The sequence below is a fragment of the Asparagus officinalis genome, chromosome 4 (genome assembly GCF_001876935.1).
Source record: "Asparagus officinalis chromosome 4, Aspof.V1, whole genome shotgun sequence".
Classification (NCBI taxonomy): domain Eukaryota; kingdom Viridiplantae; phylum Streptophyta; class Magnoliopsida; order Asparagales; family Asparagaceae; genus Asparagus; species Asparagus officinalis.
In genome coordinates this window covers 82,273,210-82,293,232 of record NC_033797.1, presented here as the reverse complement: position 1 = coordinate 82,293,232, position 20,023 = coordinate 82,273,210, and the positions used below count along the sequence as shown (strand labels likewise).

Below are 20,023 nucleotides of genomic sequence, written 5' to 3'. Positions count from 1 at the left end.
TAGTTATCAATCAACTATAGGTATGGCTCCTTATGAAGCATTGTATGAGAGACCCTGTAGATCTCTAATTTGTTAGGCAGAGCCGGAGAATAGGTTATTGCTTGGGCCAGATATTCTTAGATAGACTTCAAAGCACATAACGTTAATTCGAGAGCGTATTCTTGTAGTCATGAGTCAGCAAAAGAGTTACGCAGATCAGAGGCGACGACCCTTAGAGTTCCAGGTTGAAGACTATGTCTTGTTGAAAGTATCACCTATGAAAGGTGTCAAACGGTTTGGCATACGAGGAAAGCTTGCCCCGAGATATATTGGTTCATTCAGGATTGTCAATCATGTTAGAACAGTCTCTTACTGACTAGATCTCTCAGCATCGATGTCGGGTGTGTATAATGTATTTCATATCTCGATGCTCAAGAAGCACTTACGAGACGAGGAGCAGCGAAGAGTGTTTGATGTGCCATATTTAGAGCATCAAGCGAATTTGACTACAGTTGAGACTCCAGTCCGTATCCTTGCCAGGGAGGACAAGAAACTTCAAAATAAGGTAATTTCATTAGTCAAAGTCTAGTGGAATAGGAAAGGAGCTCAGGAAGCTTCCTGGGAGCATGAAGAAGATATGCGTCATGACTATCCACATCTTTTTGAGTAGGTATATTATTAGATATAATATCGATGGTGTTATCAGTCGACTGAAAGTGCTCAGTCGACTGAAAAAATCGCCTGGAATATCAAAAAGTTTCTGTTTCTATTTTGGTCGACTGACCAGTCGGCTGAAGATATCATCAGTCGACTGACCAGTCGACTGATTGTGTTATCAGTCAACTAATAAGGTCGTCAGTCAACTGATAATAAGCTATAAAATGCCAACAACGGTCAGCTCATCAGTCGACTGATGAAACCCGTCAGTCGACTGATACTGTAACGGCTAGTTTTTCAGCCTTGTACTATTTTGGATTTTTTGGTCTTTTAGCCTTTTTTTTCTCTTGGCTTTGGGGTTCCTATAAATACCCCCACATATCATTAATTCTATTCACTTGAGAGAATGTTTTAAACAAGTTTTAAGAAAGTTTTAAGTGTTTGTTTAGTTTGTTTAAAAGTGTTTAAAGATTTTGTTTGTGATTAAATTTTCACAAGAGCTAGAAGAGATCATCATTTGGTGTTTAAGCTTCAACTCATCTCACTCTCTCTTGTTATTCATTGGAGAAGTTTTCTAAACTCTAACTCTAACTTTATATTTATATACTTGTTTGATTATCATTGTTCTTAAGCTAGATTTCATATTTGAGTTTAGCATTGAATTCACTCATTGTTTACACACACCTACTTGAGATTAAGTATTTCCATACATAGTATTATTGGGGTTGTGAGAGTTGTAACAATTGAGTGTGAGCCTATATAGAGTTCTTATCCATTGTAGAGAACATATTTATTGTATTTGTGTTTAATCAGTAAGATCACTTTGTAATACACTTGTACACCTAGAGGAGTGTGTGGTGAGAGACAGGGTCATCCCAAGAGGAGAGGTAGGTTGTAATTCCTAACACTTGAGGGAGACACGGATTAGAGACCAACACTTAGAGGATGTAAAGTGAGATTGCAAGAGTGTGAGATTGTAAAGTTTTTGGTGAACTAGAAAACCAAGTGTGAGGTGTAAACGTTATTCGGGTGAGTAAAAAACCTGGGTGTGATAGTGGATTTCTCCCCGGGAGTGGGGAGCGGAGACGTAGGACGGAAGGTCCGAACTCCGTGATCATTTGCTAGTGTTTGTGTTGGTTTATTTGCTCACTATCACTCTTATTTGTTTTTATTTATTTCACCATTGTTTATTTTGCTTATCCTTACTAATAATTCATTGCATATCTTATTTGCTAGGATAACTTGTTAATAAGTTTTTAATTGGTATTAAATCGGATTGAATTAGCATAAACCCTATTCACATCCCCCCCCCTCTCTAGGGTCTTTCAATTGGTATCTGAGCACTTCCTAGTGGCATTAAGGTTTTTCAGTTGAGACATAATTATAATTATTATTGGATATCTCTTCTTTTATTGTGTTCCTTGTACTTTCATATTTGTTATATCTGCTTGTACCTTCACTTGTTTTCATTTGATATTTGCTAGAGTGATATTAATGTGATGGTGAAACATGTTTATGCACAGTGTTTGGTGCATGGCAGGTTTGACATCTCTAGATTCACATTGGACTGCAGCCATGTGTGAAAACATAGGCGTCACAGATACTTGCCGAAAGGCGTTTTGTGCCGAAAATAAAACTTAAAACCAACGAACGGTGTGCAAAAGCTCTCCACTTCCTCCTCCTAGCTTGGCTAGCCACCTTCAGTGTCTTATATCTAAAATTTTTGATAGCTTTTATAACGATTTTAGCTTAATGGGTCGGCTAACGGTTTGATCGTTTTTTATTTCAAACCCGATTTAGCCTTTTAACACATGAACCCTTGTAAAAACCTCTATTTAGCTAACGTAATCTCAGAATTACTTCTAAACTAGTAGATAAAAGGATCTATCTCATCTCCCATCATGAAAGAATGATAATGGATACTATTTTTTGGTCTCGATAAGACGGGGTGTTACAGATTAACAAATAATCATATTTAAAAACGAACAAAGAAGAAAAGACTTGATCTTTACAAATGTTACCTTCACCAATTAGCCAAGACCTTCAATTTTCACATACCCCTCCAACCGGGTGAAAGAGCTTGGAAACTTCATCTTCAAGTATGGTTTAGGGTTAAGATAACCATGAAGAATAGGAGGGAAATGAAGCGGCGAGGGGAACACTAGCCTTTTTCCCCACTAGAATTTCGTATTTGACTGGGCCAATATTTTATGCCCAAATAGTCAGTGTCCAGCCTATTTCATAACGTCTTATATAGAAATGTTAGGGGCACACCCCAAGTCACACCTCCAACCACACCTCCCCCTCTTATTTGCTACAGTACTCCAGGCCCCACATGAGTTTTTAAAATTTAAAAACTCATGTGGGGCCCGGAGTACTGTAGCGAATGAGAGGGGAGGTGTGGTTGGAGGTGTGGTTTGGGGTGTGCCCCTAATATCACTCTGTCTTATAAGGAAATGGGTTTGGAAAAAATAATCTGATATGGCATGGGTTTTCTGCGCAATTTTTCCCCAGCCACTATAGCGAACCAAACTGTAGAAATAAAAACCGCATAAAAAAAATTTCTCCCTAAATCTGACCACGTCAGATCGGGGAAAGAGGTTTCAAGGAGTCCTATTTGCGAATCAAATAAACCCTTAGTTGTGTATCATGAAAAATAAACCTGGAAAATGAACATATTTAATCAGTATTTACTGGTAACTTTTAGCCGTAAAAGTACCAAATTACAAATAATTATTTGATAATTGAATTTAACTCCGACCTTTGAATGCTAAAGCATAAACACCAAGGTACATACTGACTAACTACGAAAATACTACGGAAACAACGAACTAGCTTTCTTCATGGTAGAATTACAAGGAGTGTTTACCAATGCACAAAGGTCAAGAGTTCTCGTTTATTAAATTTATCCGACATAGAAGGAAAACTGAACAAGTTGGTAAAATCGAAGAAAGAGGGATATTTCTCTACAACATTGAAGCCCTCTCTATTTAAAAGTTACCTTCAATTTCAAAAAAAAGACACGAGCAATCCAGCCATTGCTTCTACATGAATCAGAAAACTACCTGCAAAAGTGATCAGAAGGAATCACAATTATGGTCACTTGAATTTTGATCAAAACTCAAGTTGGTGATTTACCACTTACTCTGGGCTATCTTCTGATTTCCAAACGATATCCTTAAGACTGGAAGAAAAGCTTTTGTAGAACTGCATATTGTTTAAAACAAATTGAATAAAAGCTTGAAACATGTGTTCTATTGAAAGAAAATGTCATGAAAATTATTAAATTCCGGTTTAATGTTGACATGCCTGGTGAAATTCTAACGTGTCTCCTCCAGTTTTACGAAGTTCAACCATGTGGAGAGAAGGAGCCACCTCAAAAACCTGACAAGAAAGAAAATTTGATGGAAATTGGAATTGTTGTTGTAACTTGTAAATTGATTTAAAAGAAGATACAGCTAATAGTGATGACGGTTGGAAGCAAATTTCTCCTTCATGTATTATTCATTGTGTGCAATTACTTTTAGTTAACTTTTTTAAAGAAAATGGATCATATATCCTCTGCTTTTTTAGTTCATTTTGACTAATTGATGAGTCAGAATCTGTATTATAACTTATCCATCTTGCCATCTTCTAATTTCAGACACAAAATGAAATGGCTTTGACCGGATTTCTCTGATTTCATCCTTTTCTCAAAATAATGAAGGAAACTATATTAAGATTATAGTATACGTACCAGTATGTTATCTTTCTTGAATGCCTAAATTACACAAAACCGCAAGAAGTTTTGTCCATTTTGTGATAACCCCCGACAAGTTTGGAAATGTCATTTGCCCCCAAGAAGTTTTCAGATAACCACCAAAAAGTTGGGGTATCTGAAAATAGATTCAGAAAATTGTAAAAAAAACAATTGGTGGTGGACGATTTATTTTATTTTTATTTTTATTTTTATTTTTTATTTTTTCTTTTTTTTGGGGGGGGGGGTGGTCAAGTGACATTTCCAAACTTCTTTGGGGCTACCTAAAAATGGGCCAAACTTAGGGGCGTTTGTGAAATTTACCCGTTTCAAAAATCGCATATTTCATCTTGCTTTTTTGCATATGTTTATGCATTGCCTTATCCTTTCAGTAATTTTATAGATATACTCTACAAGGGTAAACTGTCACTAATTACATAATAGTTAAATAAATATCTATTATTTAGAGCTCCATTTATCAATTATTTTTGCTATTTTCGCAACATTGGTTCATGCTTAATGAATGGTATTAGCAATGACACTTTCATGTATTTAATTAAATAAATTACTATTAATTTTACAATGTACACCATCTTCTTAAACAATTCTAACAGTTATTTGCTTGTAGAAATGACAGATTGGGAGCAGTGTTGTCAATGCGCGAGGTGCAATGGGGGACGCAAAGCATCTTTACGCGCACATGCGCAAGACACAACGCGATGTGCGCGTCCGAGCGATGCGAGGCGCATACCGCACACATAATTTTTCAAGATATATAATCAAGCACGAAAGAACATGTTTAGGAATTCACATTAAAAATATGTCAGGATAAATAATATCTTACTACAAAATCACAATATAAGGACTTAATTTCTAATGCTAACACTCAACATAGTAGCAAAATTCATAAATTTTCAAATCAAATGTCAAATCAAGACTAATATCCAAGCAAAGGATAGTTATGGTCCTCAATTGAAGTCCACTAAAAAGACCTAATGGATTTATTTTGCTTTTAGGGAGATGGATTATCGAGTATAAAGGCTCGATTGAAATGTGTTAACATACAAAACTATATGAGGGTATGTACTACATGCACTCTACACAAAGTCAGGATGTATGTGAGGCGCAAGAGGCGCTGCTGCATCAGATGAAGGGCGCTTCATCACCGCCCCACATCTCAAGGCGCAGGAGGCGTGCACCTTTGAAAACACTGATTGAGAGTACTTTTATTTTGAATCTCGCAAAAGGATGAGTGAAACATGCTTTATGTTCATACTTCAAAGCATCTGCCAGGTATTTTTCATTAAGTTTAAGTAGAGAAAAGGGTGTAGTTAAAAAGATGAGATCAAGTAGAAAAAAGCACGTAACTCAAGATGAAGTAAGCAATCTTTCAGAAACATGATGTTTACATGCTAAAACCCTGAACTATATTACCAATTCTTTTAAAAAAGTTCTGTTGCAGCAATATTTTTTATGCACGAATGTGCTAATTTTATACCTCGGTTGCTACAGATAAGTGGCCCTTTCTTCCAGTCTGGTCACCTTTTAACTTCATCTGAAATGATGCAAAATTGTCAATGCACTTGCATCTCAGAATGGTATATCAGTTAGTACCGTTAAGTAGAGTACAAATTAAAAATATAATGAACTGATCAACTTAAGAAATGATAATTGCAGTTGGCTCAATTATCATTGTCTACCTTGTAGTTGTGTTTTCGAACATTGAAACCTAGAGGTTTAGCATTTTCCTCTAATTTAGACATTATTTCATTGGCAGGGCGTTGAGAGGTAAATCGGGTTTCCCGCTTGACCAAACCCTATAAATTGTAAGCAGAAAAGTGTCAAAGAGGGAAGTTTCAATTAATTGGTTACAGTAATTAGCAATACATACCGTCTGTTGTTCAAACAAATTCCCAAGGTTGAAGCCTGCTGACTGTGAAATAAGTGCAAATGCGTTCATTGACTCTGGTTTCTCTTTCCTTTCTGTTACGAGATGTTCCTAGAGATGAACATAAATAAATACTGATAAACATTATATCATAAACAAATATAAAAGGATAGAACTTTAGTTTTAAAAAGAAAGGATTGTTTGCTAACTTTATGCAAAATAATAAAAATAGCAGTAGTAGTAGCTCTAATAATAATAACAATAATAATTCAAAACTGCTTGATTAAGTTCTACAAGCTACACCAGATCTTATAAGGCAGATTAATGAGCTCAATATTTGCTAGCACACCAAAACTTCTCCGTAAATGGTTTTGAGTCATTCACCTGAGAATCACTGAAAACGGCATCAACATCATCAAGGTTTACTTCTTCCCCTTGTTCAAAATCTGGTATCTTATACCCATTCTTAAACCAATCGTCTTTTAAAATATCCGGGATTGTAATGCGCTGTGATCAAAATAGTAAATACACTGTTCTTATTTAAGCCCCAACAAACAGGATACAATAAGAAAACTTTGTCAACATGTATCATAAAATTCAAAGGAAATAAAAGCCTTTAAGCTTTTGCAGTACTCACTGTGTGAGAATTGGGATCTAAAATGCGTTTAAGCAACTTTTTTGCACCAGAGGAAAACCAAGAAGGAAACGAAAAATCTGCCCTCCATATCTGCAGTCAGATATACAAGGCTCTCAGCATTTTTCAAAGATTGATTACTTAAAATTGTAGGAATAAATGTCGAAAACTTGCCTTCTTATAGAGCCCCATGAGACTTGGCTCATCAAAAGGCAAATATCCAGCCATAAGAACAAAAAGAATCACACCACAAGACCATATGTCAGAAGCTGCACCATTGTAGCCTTTATCATCAAGCACCTAGTGAAAAATAAATGTCTGCCATGAGATAAGTTTAAACAAGAAATAGAATAGATTGGCCAAGATGTTTCTGTTAACTACAGGGAGAGAAATGATTATACCTCCGGGGCCACATAATTAGGTGTTCCACAAGTAGTATGTAAGAGCCCGTCCTCCTAAATACGAACAATATTGATTAAAATATAGTAATTAGTCAAAGTAGTTTAATACAACATACCACCAAGCAAGGGGAAGTAAAACTAATAGAAGTAAGGACAGTTGTACAAGGACAACACATACCCGAATTTGAGGTGAAAATGTACTTAAACCAAAATCTGAAACTTTAAGAACACCGAATGAATCTAGGAGTAAATTCTCAGGCTGCAAATTATGCATATAAAGAGTTTCAAAAAAAAAGGCGATACTCCATGGTACTTATCTAAGGGAAAAGCTATTCTACCATCAATAGAGGGAAAAAAAAACCATAAAACTCGGTCAAACCTTCAGATCTCTATGATACACACCCCTACTGTGACAATAATCCACAGCATTGATAAGCTGCTGGAAGTACCTCCTAGCTTCATCTTCTTTCAGCTTCCCATTGTTGACCTACAAGTCAAAGACTTTAGAAGGTTAACAAAAAGGCGAAAATAATGAACATAATAACTCAAAGAAAAATATTTTTTGCAGATGCACTATTCAAAACAATAACAAGGATTATACCATGTATGTACACATTACACATCACTACCAATGTTTAGCTAAAGTTGCAATATTAGAAAAAAACAGAAAAAAAAACATTCACATTAGCATGTCAAAGAAGGTTAAGTCTTGAAACAGTTCATAAACATGCACCCTATTTCATTGAACTGAAAATTCAGACTTTCACCTAACATGACAAGATATAACTCAATAAGACCACACTTCACCTTCACCTAATTAGATTAAAGTTAACAGAGAAATAGTCGACCTGACTTAAAGCAAAAAAAACTTGCCTCCTTCAGTGCAGCTATCCCAAATGTATCTAAACCTAATACTATCTATATAAATGAGACCCATACCTAGCAAACAAGGCAGCAAAACATTATTTTGATGTTGTGAACGTACGGTCACTTCCACGAGACCCACAGGTGCGGACATCTATAGGCCCAAGGCCCACCCGCTTCCATGTATTTCAATACATGTGCAGTTCCTATAAATAATTGATGTTCTCTAGGGTTTTCGATGAGTGTGGGAACAGCGGCTTGGAGAAAAAGTCTGCGGGAAGAAAATTGCAGAGGGTTTAGCCGGCTGTTAAGGGGATAAACGCGTGAGGTTTTTTCGGCTGTTTTTGAGAGAAAAGCAGAGAGTTTTTGAGGAGAGAAAAAAAAGAGAGATTTTTACAAGAGAGGTCAATTCTTTTGGGTAAAAAAAAAATCAGATCTTTTTTCTTTGAGACGAGCTTGTGGATTGTACAAGTCGTCGGTGTTCTTCTCATAGTGGAATCTCCCCTCACCCCTCTCGTGGACGTAGGCAATTTTGCCGAACCACGTAAATCTCGTGTATTTATTGTTTTCTGGTTGTTGGCTATTGCTTGTAGGTTCCCTCAATATTCGGTCTTAGAGCTGATGAGAGAAGAGTGTATATTTCACTTTGATGAAATATATCACTTTCGATTCTTGTTTCCTTTGAGAAATAAGAATTTTACTATCTATTCTCGTTTCCTTTGAGAAACAAGAATATAAAGGTTAACTTGTGCTTTTGTGACAACAAAAGTCAGGGCTCTCTCAGGTGATATCGCTTCCGCGGCGATGGGCGTGAGCGCCCAACAATTGGTATCAGAGCTGTTATTCAGATTGGGAGTGGTATAGCTTCTGATTTGAGGTGGTGCTCAGTAATTTTCTGAGAGAAGCGGATTCATTAATACAAGCGGAGAATAGCGTCAACAAGTAAAACAGTTAAAGTGGGAAAATACGAGATTGAAAAATTCAATGGGAAGAATGATTTTTCGAGTAAATTCTCAGGCTGCAAATTATGCATATAAAGAGTTTCAAAAAAAAAGGCGATACTCCATGGTACTTATCTAAGGGAAAAGCTATTCTACCATCAATAGAGGGAAAAAAAAACCATAAAACTCGGTCAAACCTTCAGATCTCTATGATACACACCCCTACTGTGACAATAATCCACAGCATTGATAAGCTGCTGGAAGTACCTCCTAGCTTCATCTTCTTTCAGCTTCCCATTGTTGACCTACAAGTCAAAGACTTTAGAAGGTTAACAAAAAGGCGAAAATAATGAACATAATAACTCAAAGAAAAATATTTTTTGCAGATGCACTATTCAAAACAATAACAAGGATTATACCATGTATGTACACATTACACATCACTACCAATGTTTAGCTAAAGTTGCAATATTAGAAAAAAACAGAAAAAAAAACATTCACATTAGCATGTCAAAGAAGGTTAAGTCTTGAAACAGTTCATAAACATGCACCCTATTTCATTGAACTGAAAATTCAGACTTTCACCTAACATGACAAGATATAACTCAATAAGACCACACTTCACCTTCACCTAATTAGATTAAAGTTAACAGAGAAATAGTCGACCTGACTTAAAGCAAAAAAAACTTGCCTCCTTCAGTGCAGCTATCCCAAATGTATCTAAACCTAATACTATCTATATAAATGAGACCCATACCTAGCAAACAAGGCAGCAAAACATTATTTTGATGTTGTGAACGTACGGTCACTTCCACGAGACCCACAGGTGCGGACATCTATAGGCCCAAGGCCCACCCGCTTCCATGTATTTCAATACATGTGCAGTTCCTATAAATAATTGATGTTCTCTAGGGTTTTCGATGAGTGTGGGAACAGCGGCTTGGAGAAAAAGTCTGCGGGAAGAAAATTGCAGAGGGTTTAGCCGGCTGTTAAGGGGATAAACGCGTGAGGTTTTTTCGGCTGTTTTTGAGAGAAAAGCAGAGAGTTTTTGAGGAGAGAAAAAAAAGAGAGATTTTTACAAGAGAGGTCAATTCTTTTGGGTAAAAAAAAAATCAGATCTTTTTTCTTTGAGACGAGCTTGTGGATTGTACAAGTCGTCGGTGTTCTTCTCATAGTGGAATCTCCCCTCACCCCTCTCGTGGACGTAGGCAATTTTGCCGAACCACGTAAATCTCGTGTATTTATTGTTTTCTGGTTGTTGGCTATTGCTTGTAGGTTCCCTCAATATTCGGTCTTAGAGCTGATGAGAGAAGAGTGTATATTTCACTTTGATGAAATATATCACTTTCGATTCTTGTTTCCTTTGAGAAATAAGAATTTTACTATCTATTCTCGTTTCCTTTGAGAAACAAGAATATAAAGGTTAACTTGTGCTTTTGTGACAACAAAAGTCAGGGCTCTCTCAGGTGATATCGCTTCCGCGGCGATGGGCGTGAGCGCCCAACAATTGGTATCAGAGCTGTTATTCAGATTGGGAGTGGTATAGCTTCTGATTTGAGGTGGTGCTCAGTAATTTTCTGAGAGAAGCGGATTCATTAATACAAGCGGAGAATAGCGTCAACAAGTAAAACAGTTAAAGTGGGAAAATACGAGATTGAAAAATTCAATGGGAAGAATGATTTTTCCTATTGGAGGATGCAGATGAAGAACACGTTGATTTCGCAGAAATTGCACAAAGCTTTGGCAGGAAAAGAGAAGAAGCACAAGGATATGTCTGATGAGGATTGGGAGGAGCTGGATCTGGAAGCACGGGCGTCGATTATCCTTTGCCTTGAAAGGGATGTAGCTTTCTTGGTAGATGGAGAGGAAACGGCTGCGGGCGTGTGGTCAAAGTTAGAAAGCACCTTCATGACGAAGAGTCTAACAAACCGGATCTATTTGAAATCCAAATTGTATACTTGCAAGATGGAGGAGGGCTCATCAATCCGGGAATATATCAACAAGTTCGATAGGATTATATCGGATCTGAAGGACATCGATGTGACTGTAGAAGATGAGGATCAAGCGCTTCTACTACTTCTATCTCTACCTGGTGCAAACACTGATGCTTGTGGGAGACAATTTGATGATGGATGAGACTAGAACGGCGCTTCTAGCGGATGACCTTCGGAAGATTGCAACCAGTGACATGACTACTGGTGGTAACAAAGAACAAGCGCAGTGATTGTTTGCTAGAGGAAGGAGCAATGAGCGAGGAAAAGGCAAGAGAGGAAAGTCTAGATCTAAGTCGAGACCCCTTGTGGGACGAGCGTGCTTCAAATGCGGTGAAGTTGGGCATTTCAAGGTCGACTGTCCTAACAAGAGAGTAGGTGGGAAAAAGAACAACAAGACCGAGAGAAGAGAAGGCAAGGAAGAGGCGAGTTACGCATCGGAGGAAGGGAGCGATAAAGAATGCTATGTTGTTACGGGTAGCGAGGATACCTCCGGGAAGTGGATTCTTGATTCTGGTTGTTCTTACCATATGTGTCCAAATAGGAAGTGGTTTACTACCTACAGGAACATTGATGGTGGAACCGTATTGATGGGGAACAACCATGCTTGTAAAACGGTGGGGCTAGGTGATATCAAAATCAAGATGCATGATGGAGTGGTTCAAACTCTAACGGACGTGCGGCACGTTCCCGACTTGCGGAAGAATCTTATCTCAGTGGGTGCATTGGACTCTAGTGGCTGCAAGATTGTTACAGAGAACGGAGTAAAGAAGGTTGTTCGAGGTTCCCTAACAGTGATGAAGGGTGTACGTCACGGTAATCTATATACTCTCTCAGGTATGACGGTGACAGGAGATGCAGCGGTTGGAACTGAATGAAGTGGTGGAGACCCATGTGAGCACACACGGTTATGGCATAGGCGGCTTGGGCACATGTCAAAGAAGGGTCTAGTTCTGCTTGGTAAGGAGGGTTTGCTGAAGAATCTGAAGAAACCTTGCATGGATTTTTACGAGGATTGTGTGTATGGAAAGGCGCACAGGGTCCAATTCTTGAAAAGCAATCACAAGAGCAGAGGTATACTAGATTATGTGCACACGGATGTTTGGGGTCCGGCTCAGACAACTTCTAAGGGTGGTTCCAGGTATTTTATCCCGTTCATAGATGATCATTCGAGGTATGCTTGGATTTATTTTCTTAAGCATAAGAATGAGGTATTCGAGACATTCAAGAAGTGGAAAGTAATGGTTGAGAACAGGACGGGCAAGAAATTGAAGACACTAAGATCTGACAACGATACAGAGTATACAGATGGTGCTTTCTAGAAGTTCTGTGATCAAGAGGGCATTGTTCGACACTAGACAGTCAGGTTAACACCACAGCAAAACGGGGTCGCTGAGAGACTGAACCGAACATTGCGGGAGAAGGCAATGAGTATGCGATCTTATGCTGGATTGGGCAACGAATGATGGGCAGAAGCGGTGGCTACAACATGTTACATTGTGAACCGTTCTCCACATTCGACATTGGATGGTGATACACCCTATAGGGTGTGGTCAGGGGAACATGCGGATTATGAGAGGCTCAAAATTTTCGGATGTACCGCCTATTATCACGTCAACGAGGGAAAGCTTGACGCGAGGGCCAAAAAGGCGATATTCTTGGGGTATGCAAAGGACGTAAAAGGCTATCGCCTTTGGTGTACAGAAGATTCGAAGTTCGTGATCAGCAGGGACGTTACCTTTGATGAAAAATCCATGATTGCTAGGGCGCCCAAGGATGATGGCGTTGGGACTGTTGGGACTTCAAAGTCCCAGGTTATTGAGATATAACCTAAAGACCAACCAGGTTCTAGTCATGTTCAAGTGGAAAATCAGGTAGATGATGAGCTTGAGCAAGAGGAGCAACAACAATAGCTCGAGGATAGCTTGGCTTCCACTAGGCCAAGGCGAGCATACAAGCAGGTACATAAGCTAGGGACTGATCAACCCCTGAAGCACTATGGGCAGGTTAATTTGGTGGAATACGCACTCTCGATAGAGGAAGATGAGCCGGTCTCCTTCAAAGAAGCTATTCGGGATAAGGTTAGTGAGAGTTGGTTGGCTGCGATGGAGGAGGAGATGGAATCTCTTCGGAAGAACCAAACATGGGAGGTGGTCCCATTGCCCGTAGGAAGAAAAGCTATTGGTTGTAAGTGGGTGTATAAGAGAAAGGAAGATCCTTCAGAGCTCGGTGGTACAAGGTACAAGGCGAGGCTAGTGGCTAAAGGGTTTGCACAAAGAGAGGGTGTGGATTACAATGAGATCTTTTCTCCGGTGGTGAAACACACTTTTATTCGGGTGCTATTGAGTATTTTTGCTCATGGTGATCTTGAGCTGGAACAACTCGATGTTAAAACGGTCTTCTTGCACGGAAACTTGGATGAAGAGATCTACATGCATCAACCTGAGGGCTACAAGGTTGAGGATAAGGAGCATCATGTATGTCGCTTGAGGAAGTCACTTTATGGACTAAAGCAATCTCCTCGGCAGTGGTACAAGCGATTTGACTCCTTCATGCTGAAGCATGGGTTTTTCCGAAGCGATTATGATTGTTGCGTTTACATTCGAAAGCTTCGTGGAGGTGATTATATTTATCTTCTTTTGTATGTGGATGACATGCTTATTGCATCGAAAAACAAGGTAGAGATAGATACGCTGAAATCTCAACTCAGCAAAGAGTTCGAGATGAAGGACATGGGCGCTGCAAAGAAAATACTGGGTATGGAGATCAGAAGAGAGCAGGCGAATCGACGATTGTTCTTGAGTCAGAAGGGCTACATAGAGCGGGTGATCGCGAGGTTCGGGATGAAGAGTGCAAAGTCGGTGGTGACCCCATTGGCTCCACACTTTAAACTTTCAGGTAAACAATCTCCCACTACAGCGGAAGATAAGGCACACATGGATCGTGTCCCTTATGCTAGTAAACAATCTCCCACTACAGCGGAAGATAAGGCACACATGGATCGTGTCCCTTATGCTAGTGCAGTTGGTAGCTTAATGTACGCAATGGTGTGTACACGTCCTGATATTTTACAGGCGGTTAGTGTGGTCAGCAGATTCATGGCGAATCCGGGAAAGGCGCACTGGGAAGCAGTGAAATGGGTCCTGAGGTACTTAAAAGGTACCGCGAATACGGGTCTGTGTTTTGGTGGAGATACATGTTAGATTGACGGGTTTGTTGACTCAGATTATGCGGGCGATCTAGATAGACGACGATCTACTACTGGTTATGTATTCAAGATACATGGAGCTCCAGTTAGTTGGCGATCGATGTTGCAGGCTACAGTAGCACTTTCTACTACAGAGACCGAGTACATGGCCATGGCGGAGGGAGTGAAGGAAGCATTGTGGTTGTGGGGTCTTCTAGACGATTTGGGGATTGAGCAGGATAACGTGAACTTATGGTGTGACAGTCAGAGTGCGATTCACTTGGCAAAGAATCAAGTTCATCATGCTCGTACCAAGCATATCGATGTCAGATATCATTTCGTGCGGGACGTCATAGAGGAAGGTGATATTTCTCTCATGAAGGTGCATATGAATAAAAATCCTGCAGACATGTTAACCAAGGTGGTCACAGGTAGCAAGTTTAAGCATTGCTTGGACTTGCTTCATATTAGCTCGTGTTGATCTACCCAAGAGGGCATGGCCCTTCGGGGCGGTGATGGGGTGAGGTGGAGACTATATGGAGAACAATTGCAGAACTACGGTTAGCTTGATCCCGGTGGAGGGTACGTAGGCAGCCGCGGTAAAGTGACACAGCTGGTCTGGCCTAGTTTGGCCGATGGATATCTCTCTGATGATGCTCGCGGTGTTCTTCTGGTATTCGTCCAAAATTTAAGGTTTATCAAATGATGTACGAGGTGGAGAATTGTGAACGTAGGGTCACTTCCACGAGACTCACAGGTGCGGACATCTACAGGCCCAAGGCCCACCCGCTTCCATGTATTTCAATACATGTGCAGTTCCTATAAATGATTGATGTTCTCTAGGATTTTTGATGAGTGTGGGAACAGCGGCTTGGAGAAAAAGTCTGCGGGAAGAAAATTGCAGAGGGTTTAGCCGGCTGTTAAGGGGATAAACGCGTGAGGTTTTTTCGGCTGTTTTTGAGAGAAAAGCAGAGAGTTTTTGAGGAGAGAAAAAAAAAGAGAGATTTTTATAAGAGAGAGGTCAATTCTTTTGGGTAAAAAAAAATCAGATCTTTTTTCTTTGAGACGAGCTTGTGGATTGTACAAGTCATCGGTGTTCTTCTCATAGTGGAATCTTAGCTCATCTCGCTTCCGCGGCGGTGGGCGTGACTCTGCGCCCAACAGATGTCACAAGCATACATAAAAAGTTCAGAAATGTGAAGATTAATAAATCATTGCTTGTCGTTGTTGATCAATTTTTTTTCCTTTATAAAACAGGTGCATCATCACTCAACAATCCAGCACACAAGCATCTGAACTTTCACTATATTAGTCTGGAACCATGCAAAAATATGTTAAAATATCCAGAAATTAATACTTACAATTTTGTCAAAGAGCTCACCTCCTTGAACAAATTCAAGAACAATGTATATTTTTGTTTTGCTTGCCATGACCTGGAATGTACAAGTAGAATGTTGATTAGGAGGTTTGAAAAGGAAAGAAAGAATTGATGCATACAGTGAAGAAAGAGTAAAAAATCCACAAATAGAGTTCCTATACGCCATAAATTGATGATACAGAAAATAATGAAATTAATGTTTATTTACATAAATGAAGCAACAAACCAAAACAAGTAAACTAAACTAGGAGGAGTATATGAAGTTTTATAATTTACCAGATCATTCAAGTACACCTGACAAGTACAGAACATGTCTATTGGATTACTAACACACTTGTAGTAATTTTGGTTAAATGAAGCGTCTAATGTAGAAGTAGTATCAATAGGTGCACACTGCCACTTTACCCATAAGTTATTCATCAAGAACAGAGAATGTGGCGTATAATACCTCATGGAGTTGAACAACGTTGGGATGCTTGATCAGCTTCATGGTGGAAATTTCTCTTTTTATCTGGTACAAAGTGCGGAAAAAAACTCAAATGTTACAACCCTCATAAAAGAAATCTACAACGTCAATAGTAATTGAACTAATATGTTTTATGAACTTGCATATGATTACTGAATTTGTTTATACACAAAAGAAAGTCACATAACAACGATCAAGTGAAGGTAAAGTCACATAACAACGATCCAGTGAAGGTCTATCAACCATACAATGTTAGCATTGTAACGATATCCTTTTCCAACAGATGGAATCCCTCATCTTCTTTGTTTTTAGAAAATCCTGTTTTCCAATAGATAAGGGATAGTGCAGATAAGCAGACTTATGTCAACGGGAAAGTGCAGATAAGCAGAGATATGTCAACCATAGGAGAGGACTGTAATGATTGCAACACTAACCAAAGGCAGCTGATGAGGATATGTGACACATATATTGTATCACACTAAAGTTCTTACTTTTGTCTGGAATTTATTTTCCATTCCTGTCCTTTCTAAAGCATAGAATATAGCTGTTAGGTTCATAACATTAAGCATATTACTCAAATATTTTGGGGACATTGAGTCCTTTGTTTATTGTTAGCCGAAATTGTTGAAGGAGAAAAGTGAATGGGCCCCACCACTAATTATGCACCGAAAGTGGAAAGCACCGAAAGATTGGCACAGTAAAAATATTATAAAATTAGGAATAGTGTTTTCTCAGCCGCTATAAATAGGCCCAAAACTCTTCAGAAAAAATCTATCCCAGAAACAACTCCACATATAGAAGAGTGAGAGAGAAAAAATAGAGAGAGTTTCTCCTAGTAAAGAGAGATTGTAACTCCAAAATTTTTCCTCATAGTGAATTATTCTATCATTGCCCGTTGTTTTTACCCCAAATTCATTTAGAGGGTTTTCCACATAAAGCTGTGTGTTCTTTTTATCTCTACTATCTGCTGAGACTCTGCTCTATTAGGCCCCGAGTTGGTCCCATCATTTATCATTCAACCGATAAACGTGAAAATATTGATTTTCCCGTAAGAAGATAGTTGTAAGTTTATCAATGATAATGATCATAACACAATGATGCTGATAGGGACACAGAGGCAGAATCCTCCTACTAGCACTGAATGACTTGAAAAACATTAGAGAAGATTGTTAGAAAATTGTGAAAAGTAAATAGCTAAATTATGCATGCATTCTTATATAGAAGTAATAATGTCATCATTGTCATGCCAATGATTGAATAAAGTAAGATAATGCCTGTAAGGGACTGAATGCCTTCTAACTTAGCAACATGAAGATGTACAAGAACTAGGGGATGCCTATGATTCGAAGCAATTACATTCGAAGTTTATGTAACCGTATGCGGTCACTAAATGCAATTGTCCAAATCAACGATTACGAGAATATTGAAGAATTCGTAACTAGTCAAAGGGGTATTCCAAAGGCTGGCTTCCCTCTCTCTATTCTCATCCTGTCTACACTCTATTAATCTCCTCAATCTAACAATGATGAGAAATCTGGATCTCCTTGATGATGCAGGGATTGGAAAAATTAGCTTCTCAAAGGTTAATTGATTCATGACGGTAAACAAATCCATAAATAAGCTTGATTTCCTTAGAAGATCATAAAGTGTCTCAATCTGACTTTGGCAGATAGAAACAGAGTAACCTTATGTTCTAGCCCTTCAATCAACAAGAATTGAAAGCAAACATAGCACTAGAAACTAACCAAAGGTTTAAAGCCAATAATTTATATAGATCATATAATTAGGTAAGCAAATGTTGTTTTTTTTTTTTAACCTTTTTTTTCTTTTTCCTTTTCCTTCTAGACACCATTAATTTAATGGTTGAAATGGATTCAGTCAAAAGGAAAGTAAAAAAGTGCTTAAATGCATGATACCAATAACCCACAAACTTTTTAATTATTAATAATTATATATTGACACACTTTCCATAAATCCTGGATCCGCGGCCTCGAAACAACTAACACCCAATTATTCAAAAATCAGGGGGGGAAATAAAGAAATATCAGAAAATCCCAAAATTGGTTAAGGCCTAAGCAATGCATGCAATCGAAATCATTAAAAAATGAAGGAGATAGAGACAGTACATGTTCGACCATTTTGTGCTTGAGGAGTTGGTTTTTGTCGAGGATTTTGATGGCGACGCTGTCGTTGGTCTGCGTGTTGCGAGCGTACTTCACCTTCGCGAAGCTTCCCTCGCCCAACGTCCGACCGAGCTCGTACTTACCCACCCTCGTCCGACCCCCGCTGCTCATTCTCTCTCCTTTTTTTTTTTGGCACTGCTCCTTTGATTTCAAAACTTTTCAGAGAGAGAGAAACAAAACAGAGGAGAGGAGTTTGGTTTGAGTTCCTGCAGGATGGATGTAAGATTGAGATGGGAGAGGATGGGGGGCCCATTTGGAATATTGGAGAGATGTTTCCTAGTGTAAATTTCATAACACCCCTTGCGTTGTGTTGCAAGTTTCGTAAATTTTCCACGAAGCTTGCCTTACAGCGATGACTGCGGTCAAGCTTAACGTGTCAGGTTGCTCATCGTATGACCGAAAATGGATACGTTTTGTACTGATCACTAATATTTGTCCCAGTATAATCAACTCTAAATTTCTGTTCGGATAACTAGAGTTTTATAGTAGGAAATATATTTTTAATGTATATTTATTGTTTGATCGAAAAAAATGGAGCGAAACTTACATCATTCTATCATACAAGGAAATAGCGGTATAGATGATTTCCCCAAGTGGATTTTGAAAGTTTTTCTTTTTATGAGGTGAATTTTTTTTTTCCAATTTTCAGTTTTTTCTAAGATTGCATCTTTTGTTTGTACTGCAATTTTTTACAAACAGTGAGCTCATTTTTATTTTCCTATCTTAATGTTCAAAGAGTGTTTGCTTTCACACAACCAAAAATATTGTTCGATATCGTTATTCTTCACTCCACTCTTTTAGAGAAGGGTTAATTATAGAAAAACTCCCACAAACTTTTAAGAAGTTCTTGTAAATTCTTATCAACTTTTTTTCGTATACCAAACCCCTGAACTTTCGGGTAGTTTAACCCTCATGGCTTGGTTTGTTTCACTTAATTTCAAATAAAAAATTTTCATTTAGTCTCCAATTAGCATCATTGATTCTAACTTCTCATGTGACAAGTCGCGTGCTAAAAAAGGAAAATAATTTATCAATCCCAAAAAAATTACCTATTTTTCTTTTTAATAAAAGGGTAATCTTTTTGGACTAAGAATGAATTTTTTATCTTCTTTTTTGTCCTATGCGTACTAGTGGCACATCAGAATTCATGGTGCGAATATGGGAATTAAAAGACAAATTTTTAAATAAAGTTTAGTGAAATAAAACAGTTCATAAGGTTATGTGTATCCCCCAAAAGTTCATTGAGGTTTAGTATAAGAAAAAAGTGGACGGGGTTTTATTGCAACTCCCCAATAATTCACAAGGTTGCTTTTTTGCAATCAACCCTTTAAAAAATATTAATTGAGATTTTTTTTCTCCTTAGCATTTAACTCCATTAATAACAAATTCCTAAAGTTGAGATACTGTTTGTCAAAGTTGGGAGTAACCTTCTCTAATATCTCCCAAAACTCAAGAGGTTTTATGAAATTTACCTTTTTTTTACCTCGCATAAAATAACGAATAATTAGACGCGGTTGGAATACGGAGGGAGAGGTCGTTTTGTTTTTATGATCAAAGCACCCCCCCCACCACAAAAAAAAAAAAAAAAACCAAAATGGGTTACTTAGATACACTCGGGCTATTAACTGTTTTATTGGATATATAAATATTAATTTGATTCAAAATGAACGCCTAAATTCCACTTAAATATCCAATTGTTTACTTAGTGTTAAGTACTG

At 38.3% G+C, this 20,023-nt stretch overlaps 1 protein-coding gene across 4 annotated transcripts; it reads right to left on the bottom strand.

Moving 5' to 3' along the window:
• On the bottom strand, positions 3,453–18,518 carry LOC109837798 (CBL-interacting protein kinase 9-like). 4 transcript variants are annotated; one of them, XM_020406157.1, is made up of 15 exons: positions 18,249–18,518; positions 16,105–16,167; positions 15,640–15,711; positions 9,298–9,405; positions 7,474–7,554; positions 7,296–7,349; positions 7,069–7,194; positions 6,898–6,987; positions 6,645–6,767; positions 6,264–6,371; positions 6,073–6,189; positions 5,871–5,927; positions 3,946–4,020; positions 3,775–3,843; positions 3,453–3,701 (listed from the first exon to the last, which is right to left on the bottom strand). In XM_020406157.1, the coding sequence occupies exons 1-14, from the start codon at positions 18,414–18,416 to the stop codon at positions 3,778–3,780; spliced, it is 1,308 nt and encodes a 435-aa protein (XP_020261746.1). In that variant the 5' UTR covers positions 18,417–18,518; the 3' UTR covers positions 3,453–3,701; positions 3,775–3,777. The 4 variants fall into 4 exon arrangements, with proteins under 4 accessions (XP_020261746.1, XP_020261745.1, XP_020261747.1 ...); XM_020406156.1 differs by having other exon boundaries at positions 3,782–3,843; positions 18,249–18,517; XM_020406158.1 differs by having other exon boundaries at positions 3,782–3,843; positions 15,660–15,711; positions 18,249–18,327.